Source organism: Microchirus variegatus (assembly GCF_963457635.1).
Source record: "Microchirus variegatus genome assembly, chromosome: 18".
Classification (NCBI taxonomy): domain Eukaryota; kingdom Metazoa; phylum Chordata; class Actinopteri; order Pleuronectiformes; family Soleidae; genus Microchirus; species Microchirus variegatus.
The window spans coordinates 7,780,290-7,796,864 of record NC_139819.1 but is presented as its reverse complement, the minus strand read 5'-3'; the positions used below and the strand labels follow the sequence as shown (position 1 = coordinate 7,796,864).

Here is a 16,575-nt window from a genome sequence, read left to right as displayed (position 1 = left end):
CGACCTGTGCTACAACTGCATAGTGGAAAAACTCAAATTAGAGTTGAGAATGCTGCACCCGCTGAGAATTTTTTACACTTCTCAGCAAACATACAGTCATTTATTTAGAGCAACTTTAAAAACACTTTGCTCAACCTGGCTCTCTTATTATTTTTTCTACCTGTCACCTGTGCCAAGACGCACAAAAACATGTTGACATCAGACACATCTGTACAGCCAGACTCATTAAAAACATCTGAAGGCTCTCTTTGCGTTCAGCCTGCTAATGGAAGACGCAATGGCAGCTCCTCACACGAGGTGTGTGTTAACGTGTCGCACTTAATGCTCTCACATTTGTCATTGTCACTCCGGTTAGGTATTAATACCTCTTATGAACCGGGAACTGTGCGTCGAGATGTCAGACACGGAAAAAGGTGCATAATGAAAATAACAGAACTCGAAGCATCTTAATTCACATGGATTGAAGCTTGTGTTTACTCTCCCGATCCCTGTACGTCAGCTTAAGAAAGATGGTCCTGAATGGTCCTGTCGCACAAAGTGACACCATATACAAAGCAGGTCGTGAGAAGGGGAGATTGTCTCCTCGTGTCTTAAGCAGCTTGCACCTTGCACAGCTATGCTGACACGCAGCGATGACTCATTCATACTGGAGCTTCCAAGAGAAGAGAGCTGCTTCAATAGCCACAGACTTTTTTAGTTGTAGCTCTGCTGCTGCTCTGTCATTAGTTTTTTTTTTTTGATGTGACATAAGTTCAAGTAGTCAGGCTGCTTTGTTTGAAATCTGTTTCTAGCCATTGCGAGCTTACTGTAAACAACAATTACTGCACTGCAGTGGTGGTTTCTTCTTCTTTTTAGAATGTCCTTTTGAAGTCTGTGCACAGATTAGCGCGGATCGTACAGCCGCTCCACGGCTGTCTGTCTCTCTCTCTCTCTCTGCGACGCTCAGTCCGCTGGAACGAGGTGTTTCCACTCGGTTTCACTTAGCGAGACTCTTGTTTACTCGAAGTCATTTATTCGCCGCACATGTGCGGGGGAAAACTGTGAGCCAGGTGTGGTTTGCAGCTGAATCCTCATAGGGATTCTCTGAAATGCTAAAGAGCTATGACGACAGAGGAAAAAAAAAGAAGTTTTTGTGATATTTATGAGCCTCTAAATAAGCAAGCCACATAAAGAGCACATTTTACCGCACGGTAAAACTACTGGAGTGAGCTTGGATGAGCTCACAACCACCTATTAAACAATTAAAACTCTTGGGTCTGTTCAGTGTTTGCCCGCTATAGGAGAGTTTAGAGCTCACCGCATCCACAAACGTGTGCCAAACGCACACACACTCACTCCAAACATTGAGGAGATGACAGATGGAGTTTGTGTCACATTGATTTTGTCTCCATTTATTCCTGGCTACAGATTTCCATAAAGTGCTTGGTGCTTTTTTTGCCTTAAATTATGTTCGCCAGATGAACCATTAAGAGTTGACGCACTGAGACAAGCACCTACAGCTGGGCCAGCATAGCACCGCCGCCTTCAAAACATCTGTGAAAAGATGCTCACGTGTGTGTGTGTGTGTGTGTGTGTGTGTTTGCGCTGCGGTTCGGTCGCGTCATTTCCTTTTGCACTAAAGAGATCAGAAGAACTGAGCTTCTTGTGTGTCCGGGCCGGGCCGTACGAGCCATGTGAGCCGCTTAATCTTTAATTATCTGTTCATACTGTGTCAGTCTAGCATTCTACATACTTGATCTCACACTCTTGTTTCTCACCTCTTTTCAAGTTTCCTTGTCTTCTTTGAGCGCTGTACATGTGTTGGTTGGCACAGTCACTGCTCACGGTCCCCATGGATTCAAACTGGAAATGTGTTCATGTTTGTGTTTGTGTAGTGTCTGGGTGGATGCCGTGGATCCTTTGACCTTTTTCAAAGCTCCCATAGACCCCGAAGTTCTAATTAACGCTATTTTTGGTGTGTATCTGCGCCATTACCTCGAAAGTTTGCAAACAAACAGTTCAGCCACTGCTGAGAACGCTGGGTTTTATTGTATTCTCAGGCTCTACAAGCGCTCTGAAAAACGCCTGGAATCGTGACGCAAGGATCCCGTCTCCTGAACAGCAGATCCTCCTGCTCTGGGCACTAGTTCGGGCACATCCGGTTGCGTACATTGAACCGCAGAAGAAGAAGAACAACGTCCGTTGTGGAGGTGTTTGACTTGCGGCAGTGTCTTCTGACTCTGGGTCAATGAGGGACTACGGTGGTTTTAATAATGAGTAGCAGTGCATCCACCGTTCCAGAGGGGGAGCTGCGCTTCTGAGCGCTGACGTGCTAATTACGTCACTTCCAGCTATTGGCCAATCACAAGACAGTTGGGAAAGCTCTCGTTGGCTGGCCAATCACAACACAGTCTGTCTTCTGGGGATGAGATTTCGGTCCGAAACAGCGCGGCTCACGAGAGCTTCAGTGAGGAGAGATTTCGATCGGCTGGTTTGCAGAAACTAGGAGGTTTTTGACCATAAAAACAAGTTAATGTATGCAAGTAGACCTCCATAACTAACATATATGTGCGATAGGACCACTCTGTGAGCTTTAAAACAAAACAAAGACCCACCCTGCTGTCTGTCCTTTTGCCTGCAGCTCAAATGAAGTTTCAAAAAACAGCAGTGAAAACCGATCAGTTTGTTCCCAATGAAGTGAACTCTTCCCCAGTTTTCTCTCTGGTTAGTGACCCAGCCAGCAACAGCACCTGCAAACCCTTTCCACACAGAGCGAACGAGAGGGGGAGAGAAGAGGAGGGAGGACAGTGTTTAGAGTGGGACTTGGAAACAGAGAGAGAGAGAGAGACAGAGGGACAGTCGGTCTCTGAGAGAAATGGGCATCTGTGAAGACCTGAAATGCAGATGAGGAAAGTAGGAAGGAGTGTGAGAAAAGGGGGAAAAAAAAGAGAAAAGCATGACGACAGAGAGGTACAGGTGCTAGCAGATTCCTCACATGGAGCAGATCCAGACATCATGCCTTGGAGCGTGCCAGTGAACTGGCACTGAGACAAAGGCAGTGATACATGGGCAAGTTTTATAGGCAATAATAGAACGCTAGATTGTCTTTGTTTGGACAGGGATTGGCAAACGTTCGCGTTGGTTGATACGGATAACTGCAGGCTGTTATCATTGAGTGAGGGAAAAAAATGAATATTATTTATCTGCCTCAGGTTATCCTGCAAATAGAGGGCACATGTTTAATTTTTTCAAAATGATATCCACGCGTTCAGGAATGCAAAGCCACCTGTGCAAGTGTTATGAAGCAGTGTGAAGATAAAAAAAACAAAATGAAACCAGCTTTGAGGCAAATGGAAATGAATTTATTTTGGCTCCTAAAGTCAGAAATTAAACATTTAATGTTGCAGCTTTAAATGAAACACTAAAACCCAAGGATACAGCCATGCAGTGTTTCCTTCATTATTGTTAAAATGCTGTACAGATATTGTAAAATTAATGCCAACACATTCTCTGCAACCTGTGACTTCATTGGGACATCGTCTTTTGCTGATAAACCTTTCTTTTGGCGTCAGCAGTAATTTCTCTCCTTTAACTCGTTTCACTTGAAACAGAATTAGGGCTGCAACTTATGATTGTTATTCATAATCCATTCATATTTCATTATTTTTCCTTTTCCCGCTTATTTTAAACTGTAGTTGCAGATGTGTACGTGTGCTTGTACTTTGAGACACAAACATAGGATTTAAAGATGCATTACGTGATACACCAGTGAAATCTCTTCACACAACTCCTCGTCAGGAAGGTCAGAGATATCACACAGACACAAGACAGACACAAAGACATTTCAGCAGGATGGGCACTCCCCAGTAATGTTACTCCAGCGGATTTGCATATTCCACATCCCTGATGACGGCGTTTTACGGCTAATGACGGGCGTAAAGGGTCGCTTTGAAGTTGACCGTCCTGACAAAACCTGGAAGTTAAATGAGGTGAAACCTCGACTCCAATTTCACTTCCCTTTTTTTCTTTTTCCCCATGTGTTGCTCTCTCCAACCTCAGGATATTTCTGTTTCAGATTAAAAAAGTGACAGCCCTGCAACTGTCCTGCAACGTGGGCTTGACACCGACTGTTGCGTCTCGCCATTAAAGACTCATTTGATCACAAAAAACATCATGTAAAAAAAAAAAGTGACATTCACCGAGAATGAAACCGGGTTTAATTTAGCTCGTTTTCATGTGTGCTCTCTGTGATCTGTCACATTTTTTGATGTTTTATTTCCCCCCGTTTTCCTCCTCTTCTTGAACTGCGAATGTGTTTGAGTTCCAGCCACCGTCTCCCTAACCTGATCTCTGATTGGCTGGGATGAATTAAGTCATTGCAGTACTTGTACAGTACTTGTGCCGGCGAGTGGATTATCGGAGTGAAAATCTTGGGGAGGGGAGGTTCACACACTTCTACGATAAATCGCTACACCTGCAGACTTTTTGTCCTGTCGCTCCTTCACGATCTATAAGCAGCAAGCTACATACTTGAGTGATTAAATCAGTACTTTTTTTTTTAGAAAATCAATTATCCTCTTTTCACTTGCTGTCTTTCAGTCTCTCTTGCTATTTATTTTCACTTGCCTCGTCTTCCAGCTCAGCCTTTTTTTTTAATGACTCTTCTGGGACTCGTTCTCCTCAGCTCTTCATTGCCTCTCCTTCTTCTCGTCTTATCTTGTCTCGTTGCCTCACTCTGCGTCTCTCTGGAGAACCCTGGCAGATTGTTTCAGTGCATGAGACCAGATAATCACTCTGCAGTCATTATGTCAGCTTTTCTGTTCTCCCCCCCCCCCCTCGTCTCTCTCTCTCTCTGTTTCTCTGACTGCTGGAGCTGTATTGATGTGAAGAAATGCTTGGGTCTTTTGCAGTTGGACGTCGTTCACTAAAGCCTCAGATTTTGTGGCAAACGGAGCAGTGAAGTTAAAATCTTTCTTTTGATCATCTTGAGTCTTTCTGTACATGTTGCGACACCTTTTATATTCTCAGGAGTCGGTGCAACGACAATGTCAGACAGAGAAGAGCCTAATCTGCACATAACATATATATTTTGCATGCCATTAACACATGCTCCCTCTGTGTGCCGTGCCTGCCGTTTCATTAGTTATAACGTCATTGCCGGTGCACATAAACTTCTCTTGGAGTCTTTTTATACAGATGTAGTCTGCAGGACTTGGGCTAGACTAAACACAAGAGTTCAGGGTTTTTACAATGTGCGTGACCGGGGCCAAGCGTGTGGGTCCAACAGAAAATTCCTGCCAAGGAGCATCTTCTGCCCTGAAGCCAGCCCATAACATTTAAGAGACCTGTGTTACGACAGACATTTGTCTTCTGTATTAACTTATGTTCAGTTAACATGTAAAGATTATGGTGAGGTATCTGAAGCTTACAGTTCACCTTACATGACTGGTTTTTGAAAATTTCTGTATAGCATTTGTCGAAATTCTCTTTATGGATAGCCATCATCGAGTGCGTTTTACATGCAAGTTATCTGGTTATTCAAATGCTCATGTAAACGGAATAAACTGATATCATTATTGGTTTATTGCCGTTATCAGTTTTTGAAAAAACTGTTTAACACACCTAGGTTTCTGTCAATAATCTGCTTTTTTCGAGCGGTTTATTCCAGTTTATTGCTAATAATCTGTTTTTTAGTGTGCATGTAAACGTACTTTATATCTCATATCTCATATCCACATGAAAATGGACTGAAACATAAAAAATCTTGTAGTTTGAGGTTTTGAAATTTGTTTTCATTCACAGAAACACCCCCCAAAAAATGTCTCAAAATGCTGTAGTACATATGCCAGGCCTGGACGGTATGTGCTGCCGCCAGGCTAAGAATATATTCATTGATTACTAAATTGATCCAAAGCTATTGTGGTAATTGACAAAAATGGTTTCTCCAAGTTCTCTGATCCCAGGTTCTTAAATGTGAATACGTTTTCTTTGCTCTTCTATGACATGAAAATGAATATCTTCATTATGTATATCCAATATGAGCCAAACAAAACGGCCCAACTGAGTATGAAGGTATCTGGAGATGAAATTTTCTCGTCTCCCTCGACACAAAACAATAAAAATGAGCATGAATGATAGGATTTACAATAAAAATGAGTCTAAAAGTTAAAGTGCAGGAGAATAAACATGCTCATAGAGTAGATATAGACCTAACTAAAGCAAGTATGATTACTTTATGTCATAAATCTACACACAAAGATCAAGTAGAGAAAATACAGTCTGTGTTTTACATTTATGATTCCATGGTTTTCTCCCTCAATGTTTGTTGCCTTGAACGCATCATTCCTTACGGCCAATCGGACGGCTGATTGACCTCTGACCCACGTGTTGTTATTCGATGCCTGGCTCGGCTCATAATGCATCCTCCTGCTTGTGTTTCAGGTGGAGTGGATACAGCAGCAGGTGGTGAAGAGGAGGATCAAGAGGGATTACAAACAAACCCCGCCCCTTTCTTTGTCGAGCCCCGCCTACAGCAGCCAGGCCCAGACCAATATTTTCTATAATGACGCCAAGTGGAGCAGCATGTGGTACATCGTGAGTACACTGCTTTTTCTAGTGTGCACCAAAAACATGAATATTACAATAGCTGGGACAAATAGAACCCAGCACTACTACTACTGCTACTGTCTCAGCTGTGTGCTGCGTGCTGATCCTTACCCGCTTTTATCCAGTTTGTAGGTCATAGGTCAGCGGAGGTTATGCCGTCGCCCTGATAACTTCAGGGTCGGTGCAGCCGAGTGTGTGTGTGTGTGTGTTTATTGAAGGAAAGAGTGGAAGTTTGTGCCATTATGTGAGATTGTGCGCACACACACATTCATGTACCGCACTCGCAGTGAGGACACGCATACACGTAATGCATTCCCTCGCGCCCTCCCTAACCCTAACCCTAACCCTTTGACTTAACTGTAACCAAAACCCAATCCCAATCCTAACCCTAAACATAAAACCAAGTCTTAACCCTCAGAAAGCCCTTTAAAGTTGGGAGGACCAGTTTCCAGTTTATATGTCCTCACAAAGATCGGTTTAAACCAAAATGTGTCCACAATGTCTAATAAACACACACACACACACACCCACACACACACACTGTAGAGATTTGAACGCTTATCAAGGGTTTGTGTTTGCACACGTGTGTGTATGTGTCAGCTCTGTCACTTATTAACGAGATAAATCCTAAAACTTTGACCAGATGTTATAAACATATTTTTCTTTCGGAACTCTCTGAACTTGCTGTGTGTGTGTGTGTGTGTGTGTGTGTGTGTGCATGTGCATGTTTTAACTGATAAAAAAAAAGATTCTTCTGGTTCAAACAAAGCTACCTGTGTTTTAGTGCTTTATAATTAATGTACATATTTTCTCCGCAGCACTGTAACGACGACGTCCATAACTGCCAGTCGGACATGAACATCATGGGGGCCTGGAAAAGGGGCTACACGGGGAAGGACGTGGTCGTGACCATACTTGACGACGGCATCGAAAGGAACCATCCAGACCTCTTTCAGAACTACGTGAGTGTGTATGTATGCGCTTGGAGGGTGGCTTTGAGTGTGTGTGTGTGTGTGTTATTTGGTTAATTGACGAATCGATGCAACTCTCTGTGACATCTGGGAAAGTGATGTTTGCCGACCAAACATTAGCTCGCTGGTTGTTTTTTATGAATATATTTTCAAACAGGAAGTGAATAATGAATAAACATCAAGTCCTGTTTGTTGTCTGTGAAGGTTCTTAGCTCCACGTCGTAGTCATCTTCAGCAGCTGGACTTGCTTGAGTCGAGTTTCAGACGTTTCACCTCTCGTCCAAGCTGCTTCTTCAGTTTTGGAGCTGGCTTCTGTGGTGCATTCTCAGTTTCTACAGCACCTTGAATAATTTATTCCCGAGCACATGGCTGTTCCTGGACCTGGGCCCCCTGCCAGTTATGTATTTCTTCAAATTTGCTCTCCCGTTTCTGAAGAATGATCAGGGGCCCAGGGTGATGATGGTTGTGTTTTCAATCACATAACCATTCAACATGAATTACATCTTACAGGGACGCTCCCTCAGACCTGTAGCTGTGTATTGTTTATTTCCGTGCTGATGAGAGAACATTTACCTCAGACCAAGGCCAGATAGTTGGATGCAAATACAGCCATTAATCAACACCGCAGATAAAAAAATTCACACCCTGTTGCCTCGAGCTGCTTTTATTAGTGAGTCTTAATGTCGGGATTTGTTTATGCCCAAGGGCGAGCTGTGTGGCAGATTGAGTTATCGCTGATTGCATAGGATTTTCTAAACGGTTGTGTTGTGTGACGTTAATTTGAACCGTTTGATTTGGTTAGCGAAGCTCCCTGGTGTCGTACAAGTCTATTATACACACACACACACACACACACACACACACACACACACACACACACACACGCATGTGCTTTTCTAACCAGATAACACAACGTTTACTTTTCTCTGCTAATTGTTATCAATGAATCTAATGTTTCCTCCAGGACCCTCAAGCGAGCTTCGATGTGAATGGCAACGACATGGATCCCATGCCTCGATATGACGCAACCAACGAGAACAAGTAAGAAATAACATCTACTTACTCGAAATAGTTATTGGAATTGCAATATAGCCTACTGCAATTTTAATCAATATTTCTTAGGGCCAAAATGTGTGCCATATTATCATTTTAGATTAAATATTGTCCTGACCTATGCTCATCATATTCTACATGAGTAAAAATATGTTGTATGTAAAAATGACCATTCCATCTCATATCGCGCAATTGCAATTTCAGCCAAAATAATCGCAATTTCAGCCAAAATAATAGCAATTTCAGTCAAAATAATCGCAATTTCAGCCAAAATAATAGCAATTTCAGTCAAAATAATAGCAATTTCAGTCAAAATAATCGCAATTCAGCCAAAATAATCGCAATTTCAGTCAAAATAATTGCAATAATGGCCAAAATAATTGCAATTTCAGCCAAAATAATTGCAATTTCAGTCAAAATAATCGCAATTTAAGTCAAAATAATAGCAATTACAGCTAAAATAATCACAATTACATTTTTTATTCTAAATTTTTCAGGCCTTTGCCAGAGATAATTAGAGAAATGTTTAATTTTAATGTTTTACAGTGAAGTTTAGGTAAGAAATCATGAGGCTTCAGGCGTTGAGCCACATGTTATGTATTTTTGCAGACTCCAGATCTTGTTGTAGATGTGATGAGCTACATTAGTTTATTTGATTGTGATTTGTTGGTGGGTTGTGGTGTGTGTGTGTGTGTGAGTGTGAGAGTGTGTGAGATGAAGAAGAAGAAGAGAGAGACTGTGTGCGTGTGTGTGTGTGTGTGTGTGTGTGTGTGTGTGTGTGTGTGTGTGTGTGTGTGTGTATAAGGGTGAACAAAAAAAAAAGGGAGACTCTTGTCCAAGTCCACGTCTTGTGCCAGTTTGGCTTGGTGAGTGATTTTTTTTGGTGTGCGTTTGGCAGTGGCCTCGTCTCTCCTGGTGATGCAATGTCTTAAAGAGAGACACACGGCTTCCAGATGCAACTCAGTGAGCTGGTTCCTCTCAGGCTGAAGTCATAGTTTTGACGATTATGTCACATTATGTGTGCGTGTGCGTGTGTGTGTGTGTGTGTTTTGACTTTTTATATTCCCATTCTTTTCACAACAAATTTACGAAAAAGCTCACATTAAGAGTTTAACGACTAAAGCTGCGGTCATGTCTGTCATGGCTGCTGAACTGTTCATCATCATTATTCCTTAAAGGTGGGAGGGTTTAAGAGTCCTCAGATTCCTGAAGGATAATATCAACTTGAGAAAAAAACCATCTGGTAAAGTGAGGATTGTTGTCTAAACTATTTTTTTTTTTTAACAACAATGCTATGATGCTGGTTGGTTTTAATCTTTTTCTGCCGATTAGTGCAAGCAGATCTAACAAGTCTTTTGTGGATGTCCTTGGGAATGAGGAAAAAACACTTTTTTAAAGTTAATTTTGCTTGCTAATAATTAATCCACCCTTCCGCAGATTTTAAAGACTCAATTGACGAGTGAAATTGGAGGTTTTGTCTTCCATGTGATATTGAAACACTTATTCCCTCACAAAAATAAGTTTAAAGAATTTAAAAGGGGAATTTAATATGAAAATACACTAAGGCTATTTCAGTAAGAATCAATAAATATAAGAATTTTATCACCTGAACTCGAGTTAAATGTGAAAGTTTTGTGAAGTTAAAAAGTGTTTGTGGTTGCGTTTGAATGATTATTGTGTGTGTGACTATTGTCAGGATCTGGTTTTTGTCAGATCTCCTGAGTGACTGTGACGCAGATGTGTAAAAAATAAAAAATTGGAAAATGCAGGCAAACGAAGCAAAAAGACGACGTCCAGACAGATGATTTTATGGGGTTAGTGAAGTGAACGGAGCGAAGGCTGTGGAAGCATTTTTTAAAAAGAGGCAAGTCAGTAGTTTGGCTCATTAACTGTGATAAAGGGGCCTATCACATATTTGCAGCCATGAGATATATTCTACTTCAAGACACTTTCATTTGTCTAAGTTCCAACTCTACAGAGGATAAATGAATGTACCATACCACATCAAATCTAAAGTAAATGTGATATTCACTGTTATTTGTATGGTTGAAGATATAATGTGAAATGTGTGAAGGAAATTAATGAAACGTTTTGGGAAATACAGTTATTCTCAGAGTAAATTTGATAATATCGCTCTAGAAATCTCTGTTATTTGTGTGTAGAATATTAAGCTAATGACAGCAGCTAGAGCGATTTACTGAGCCATATAGAATACAGAGAAATGTTGTTATTTTAACACATTTTCCTGCACTGTAACAAATCAATGACTCGATCATGTTGATTACAAGAGTTTTGACCTGGAATCGTCTGGTTACTGTGAAGCGGATATTTTTTCCCCTGGACTTGGAAAACTTCCCTGTGTTTCCTCGGGGTTGCGTTCACTAGAAGCTGGGTTTCCATGGCAGCGGTCATCAGAGCTGTTTCCGGGGGGGGGGGGGGGGGGGTGTTGTGATGCAGATGTTCTCTGCAGGAGGCGTTAGCATGTGCGAGTGTGTGAGTGTTTGCTCCAGAATCCAGAAAGTGGTGTTTTTGAGGAGGAGGACGATGCAAACATCGCTTGTGTTTGTTTACGCTGGTCACTGACCCAGGCCCGATTGTCACCGCTGCAGTTACTGGTGGAATGTTACCCTGGTGTGTGTGTGTGTGTGTGCTGTTAGAGCAGTGCGAGAAAGTCTTATTTACTAATTGCGCTGCCCATTTCCTAGATTATTGTTTTTGTGTGTTTATGCTCTCTTTTCTTGTGTTTATGTGCATTTGCGTGAGTTGTACCTTTTGTGGACATGAGACATAAATTAACTCTAAACATATTAGAACATTAATCTTGCTTCTTCCGTTCCGTGAGGTCCTTCTTTTAGGGAGACAAAGCTGTGGTAGTATCTGTAACACGATCATTTGTAATGCTTACTTAAACAGTCCTGTTTGGGATTACCACAGCAGGAATGTACACATGCGTGTTTACGTGTCCCAGCTCTTTACTTCAAAAGCTGCGTATTTATCATCATGCGCCTTATGTATACATGTGCATGTTTTTTTTTTACCTTGTCCGTGACATGCTCTCACCCAGCACATACTCTCTCTCTCTCTCTCTCTCTCTCTCTGTGTGTGTGTGTTTTTAAATCTGTGTGTGTACAATAAGCTGTTTATCATCACTCTTTCCCTCAGACACGGGACACGGTGTGCAGGCGAAGTCGCTGCAGCTGCAAACAACTCTCACTGTATCGTGGGCATCGCCTACAATGCCAGAATAGGAGGTGAGTTGTTGATTCAGCAGTGCTGTGGGTTATTGTGTGATGTATATAGACTCCATGTGTTCCATAGTTGTAAATTAACTCCTTTATTACTAAGTACTTAGGTTGGGGAAGCCGTTTTACCACTACTGGGCATTATATGACACACATTTATATTAAATAATTCAATTTCTACCAGTTATGTTATTGGTGTTTATTTCCCCTTGGGAATAGGGTTGGGTCGATCAGTTTTTATTAATTAATTATTATTTTATTTTATTTTTATTTTAGATTAAATATTGTCCTGACCTATGCACATCATATTCTACAGGAGTAAAAATATGTTGTATTGCAATTTCAGCCAAAATAATCCCAATTTCAGTCAAAATAATCCCAATTTCAGTCAAAATAATCCCAATTTCAGCCAACATAATTGCAATTTCAGCCAAAAATAATCCTGCAAATATTTCAGAATAAAAGCCTCGTCTGTATCCTGCTCCCTGATCCATTCTTTCACAATTTGAGCTTGATGAAATCCTGGCATGGACATCTTAGAAAATGTCCCAAAAAAAGCCTCTTATTGTTCAGTAGATTTAGGAAATCATCCGACATACTTAGTGCCACATAAACGACACCTGACGAACTGAAGCAACACAGATCTAGTCTGAGTATGCTGCTTTTTTGGCCGGGCAGTGTCTAATTTGTGGTTTGTTCCTGTCGTTACTCTAATTTGAATCCTCATTAACGTATGGGAAATGGCTTGAATCAAAGTAGAAACTAGAAGAAAAGAGACCAAACCTCCACCAGTTTCCCACAGCGTCCATTCACTTCTTTATCTCATAAGGATAAAGCAACTGAATCTAAATCTGGATAACCACCAGAATCAATTTCTTCTACTTATCTTTACCCCCCCCCCCGCCCAAAAAAAAATATCATCCAAATCCAAATTACTTTCTGAGTTATGCTGCACACATACAGACAAATGGAATGAAAGAGCGATGAACTCTGATGGCGATGCATGATTGCCTCTGTTTCATGAGTGACAACTTAAAAAAAAAAAATAACGGTGCAATAGAAGCTTCACTAATGCAAACCTCTAACTCCAGCACATTTTTAAATGTATAACCTGTATTAATATTAATGTGGTGTGTGATGGGTGCACTGAGTAGGAAATACTCACTAACTAAGCTGTTAATCACTGACTTGATTAGTCCGTTTCTGAATTATTACGGTAATTATGACGCACCATTGAGCTGATCCAGTGGCTGATTTTCCCCCCCTCATAGTTATTTAGAAATATAAACTTGGAGACAGTTTTTTGTTGATGCATCATTTCGTGTGTGGTCGTGAACCAGGTGTGCGAATGCTGGACGGTGACGTGACCGACATGGTGGAGGCCAAGTCTCTGAGCCTGCAGCCGCAGCACATCGACATCTACAGCGCCAGCTGGGGGCCCGACGACGACGGGAAGACGGTGGACGGGCCGGCGTCTTTGGCCAGGACCGCCTTCGAGAACGGCATCCGCATGGTGAGCACTCGCGCGCAGTGAAACGAGTGACATGTACAAACCAGTGATCGACTGACTGCCTTTAGGACTTCAGATCTGTCGAGCATAACAACTTTAAAAGTTTGTTGTATGAGTTCACACAACGCTGATAAAGCGTATCAGCTCCTCACTCAGTCTTTGAGTTTCTCATTATAGCAGAATGTACATATTATTTATATATATTTTGAGTTAGTTTTAATGCGACCATTTATTTGAGTCCTACCCTCCCCTAACATTTTTGTCTAGTTTTTAATCCATTGATGAAACTGTTAGTAGATTTCGTCATAGTTTTTGTCACATCATCTTTACTTTTATTTACTTAACCCTTCTGTTGCCGTCCTGTCATCGTCGACAGCATTTGGCATGCGCACTTCTCATTACCGTAACACCAAGACCATTTGTGATATCTAGAACATTCAAAAACTACAGACTGGCGATCTGTCCACGGTCCTATGTCAGCTGAGACTGGCACATCAGCCCCCACGACCCTCTTGTGGAGGATAAATTTGTAGAAGATGGATGCATGGACAATGGAAAACAGAGAAATAAAGCGTTGCGCCCATATAATTGTCATTACGGTAGCCCTCAGGACTTCCGCTGAACGACCGTCCAATCACAGACGAGATTCACCAGCGCATCAGCTTCTCAGTACCGTAATTCCTAAACTGCCAAATATCAAAAGTGAAAGTTATCTTGGAGCAGAACTCACACACTCGTTGAACTTTTTTGACAATTCTGCAGCCAAAAAAATAAGAAAATAAATCCAGACGGCCTCATTATCATGATGGTCACAACAGGGTTAAAGTCTTGTTTTCGTCTGTGAAAAAGTCCAGTCATAGTTTTGGTGATGAAAGAAATTAACACTGCTGTGCTGCACACAGGAAGTGACCTATTTTTTTTGTCAAGACAGACTGAACCAATGGCAACATTGAGGTTTGTAAAGTGACCGATAACAGGTTGGAGTATGACTGATAACTGACAAAAAAAAAGGGGCTGCAAAAAGTTTCAGAAATCAAGTCTTGCTGCTCGAAAAACCCGGTTGTTGAGCGGTTTGACGGGATAAACACTTTTGATAGTACTTCTTGACAAAGCCTCTGATTTCAGATGGATGCAGCAGACAAACCTTTCTGTTTATGAAGCCCAAACTGAGGCAGAATAACAACAACAAAAATTCTGCACTGCTCTTTTAACATTGGTATTCACACAGTGAGACGAGAGCAGATGTGTCTCCTTTGACTATCTGTACCTGTGAAGCTCCTCCACATATTATGAGACCACCCCCATTTTATTAGTATACACAAATTAACATATTCATAGCTTATTTTGCATAACGACAAGCTGAGGCTCTGTTTGTTTGTTTTTTGGTCGTGTGGAAATGCTGCTGAAATGGAGGTTAAATGGGGTGAAGTAATTTTCTGGTCACGACTGGCACACAAACGCATACATGTGTGCGCGCACACATCTACACTTCGACAAAGTTGTCTGCCACTGGCTTTTTCATTAAAGTGACGCAGACATTGGAGGAGGTGAAATAGACGGGAGAGAGACAGTCGGCGGGGGGGGGAGTTGGTGTCGGACGATGTATAGATCTAATTATGATACTTTGACTGGGAGGCTGAGGCTGAGCACGTGGCCTGTTACAGAAAGCAGAAATGCAAGAGAAGGAGAGGGGAAGAAAAAAGCGAGTGACAGATCGATCGTGTGAGCAGAAGCGAGTCCCTGTTGTTTCTGACAGGCTGCTCTTTTAACATGACAGAGGCGAGGGAGATATCTGTCCAACCGCTGCCAGACGAGCACGTGTGCGTTTGTGTTTCCGTGTGTGTGTGTGTGTGTGTGTGTGTGTGTGTGTGTGTGTGTGTGTGTGTGTGTGTGTGTGTGTGTGTGTGTGTGTGTGTGTGTGTGTGTGTGTGTGTGTGTGTGTGTGTGTGAAGCTTGTGAAGTCAACATGTACCTGCCTATGTATGTGACAGTCTTATCACAGTTTATCACAAATAGCCGAGGTGTTAATGACACGACTGACGGCTGTGGAGAGAGTTTGCTCAGATAGTTGTTTGCTGATGTGCGACATGTTTTTTTTTGTGTGTTTGTGTTTGTTGGCTATATTTAAAAAGTTTGTTTTTAACTTGAGCTGCAACCATTTATTGATTTATCAGTTGCGCAATAAATCGTCAGTAGTTTTTTTTTTTTAAACAAATTATGTTATTGCAGCTTTGGATTATTATACCATTAAGTTATTTTTTTTAATATATGTATATGTGTGTGTGTGTGTATGTATGTGTGTATGTGTGTGTGTATATATATATATGTATGTATATGTGTATATATTTGGATGTATATATATATACATACATGTATATGTACACGTATATATGTACATGTATATGTACATACAGTTACGTATAGATACATAATTGATTAATCAAGTAATTATTTTCAACTGGAAATCTTTAGTTTTCCATTATACTGTGTGTGTGTGTGTCTTTTTTTTTTTTGTTGAAAATCTCAAAACACCACCCTTGCGTTTTCGTGTATATAACCAGACGAGCGCTACTTTGGGGGAAACGATGACGTCATAGTCCCGTCTCTCTCTTGCTATGGTATTCGCTTTCTCTATCTTTGTTGTCCTTGTCATCATCCTCTTTGTGTGTTTGGAGATTATTCGCTTTATCCTAAACTTTATTTCCCTTCCTTAGTCGCTGTGGCTTGGTTCATTCTCTCTCTCTGTTTCTGTGATTGTGTACTTTGAATAAAGCTTTATTTTTTAGTCTTTTCTGCTGACTCCTGGTTGAACTCGTCTCCACTGAGTGACTCCTTTCACTGGCGTGTCCACCAGGACAGGGACCATAGATCATAATCCACTACAAAGTCGTTCTATTTTGAGTTGAGTCTTGTGAGAAATAATTGGACATGGAATAAGCGTAATTTATTTGACAACAGCACAAGTAATTACAAGTCTGTGCTTACCCAGTGCAGACATACAATTAAATTGTCAGAAAACGAAATCACAATGAAGCTGAGATGTATTTTCCAGTGTGGTTTTCTCCAAGAGTAAGATTGGTTCAAATTATGTTAAATCATAAAATATTTGTACGGACAAAACTTATGATTGATATGATTTTGATTGTTTTTAATTTAAAGTGGTAAAATGGCTTCTTTTTTTTCTTTTTTTTACAGAGAAAATAGTTATTTGGTT

The 16,575-nt window shown here is 41.2% G+C and overlaps 1 protein-coding gene across 1 annotated transcript in view; it reads left to right on the top strand.

Moving 5' to 3' along the window:
- pcsk5b (proprotein convertase subtilisin/kexin type 5b) overlaps window positions 1-16,575 on the top strand; it is a gene marked incomplete at both ends in the record, with an annotated part of 50,238 nt that overhangs the window by 9,502 nt on the left and 24,161 nt on the right. The window contains 5 exons of the mRNA XM_083904430.1: window positions 6,421-6,573; window positions 7,404-7,547; window positions 8,521-8,597; window positions 11,772-11,860; window positions 13,192-13,364. Of these exons, the coding sequence (XP_083760556.1) occupies window positions 6,421-6,573; window positions 7,404-7,547; window positions 8,521-8,597; window positions 11,772-11,860; window positions 13,192-13,364 (636 nt within the window). The remainder of the gene's footprint in view (window positions 1-6,420; window positions 6,574-7,403; window positions 7,548-8,520; window positions 8,598-11,771; window positions 11,861-13,191; window positions 13,365-16,575) is intronic.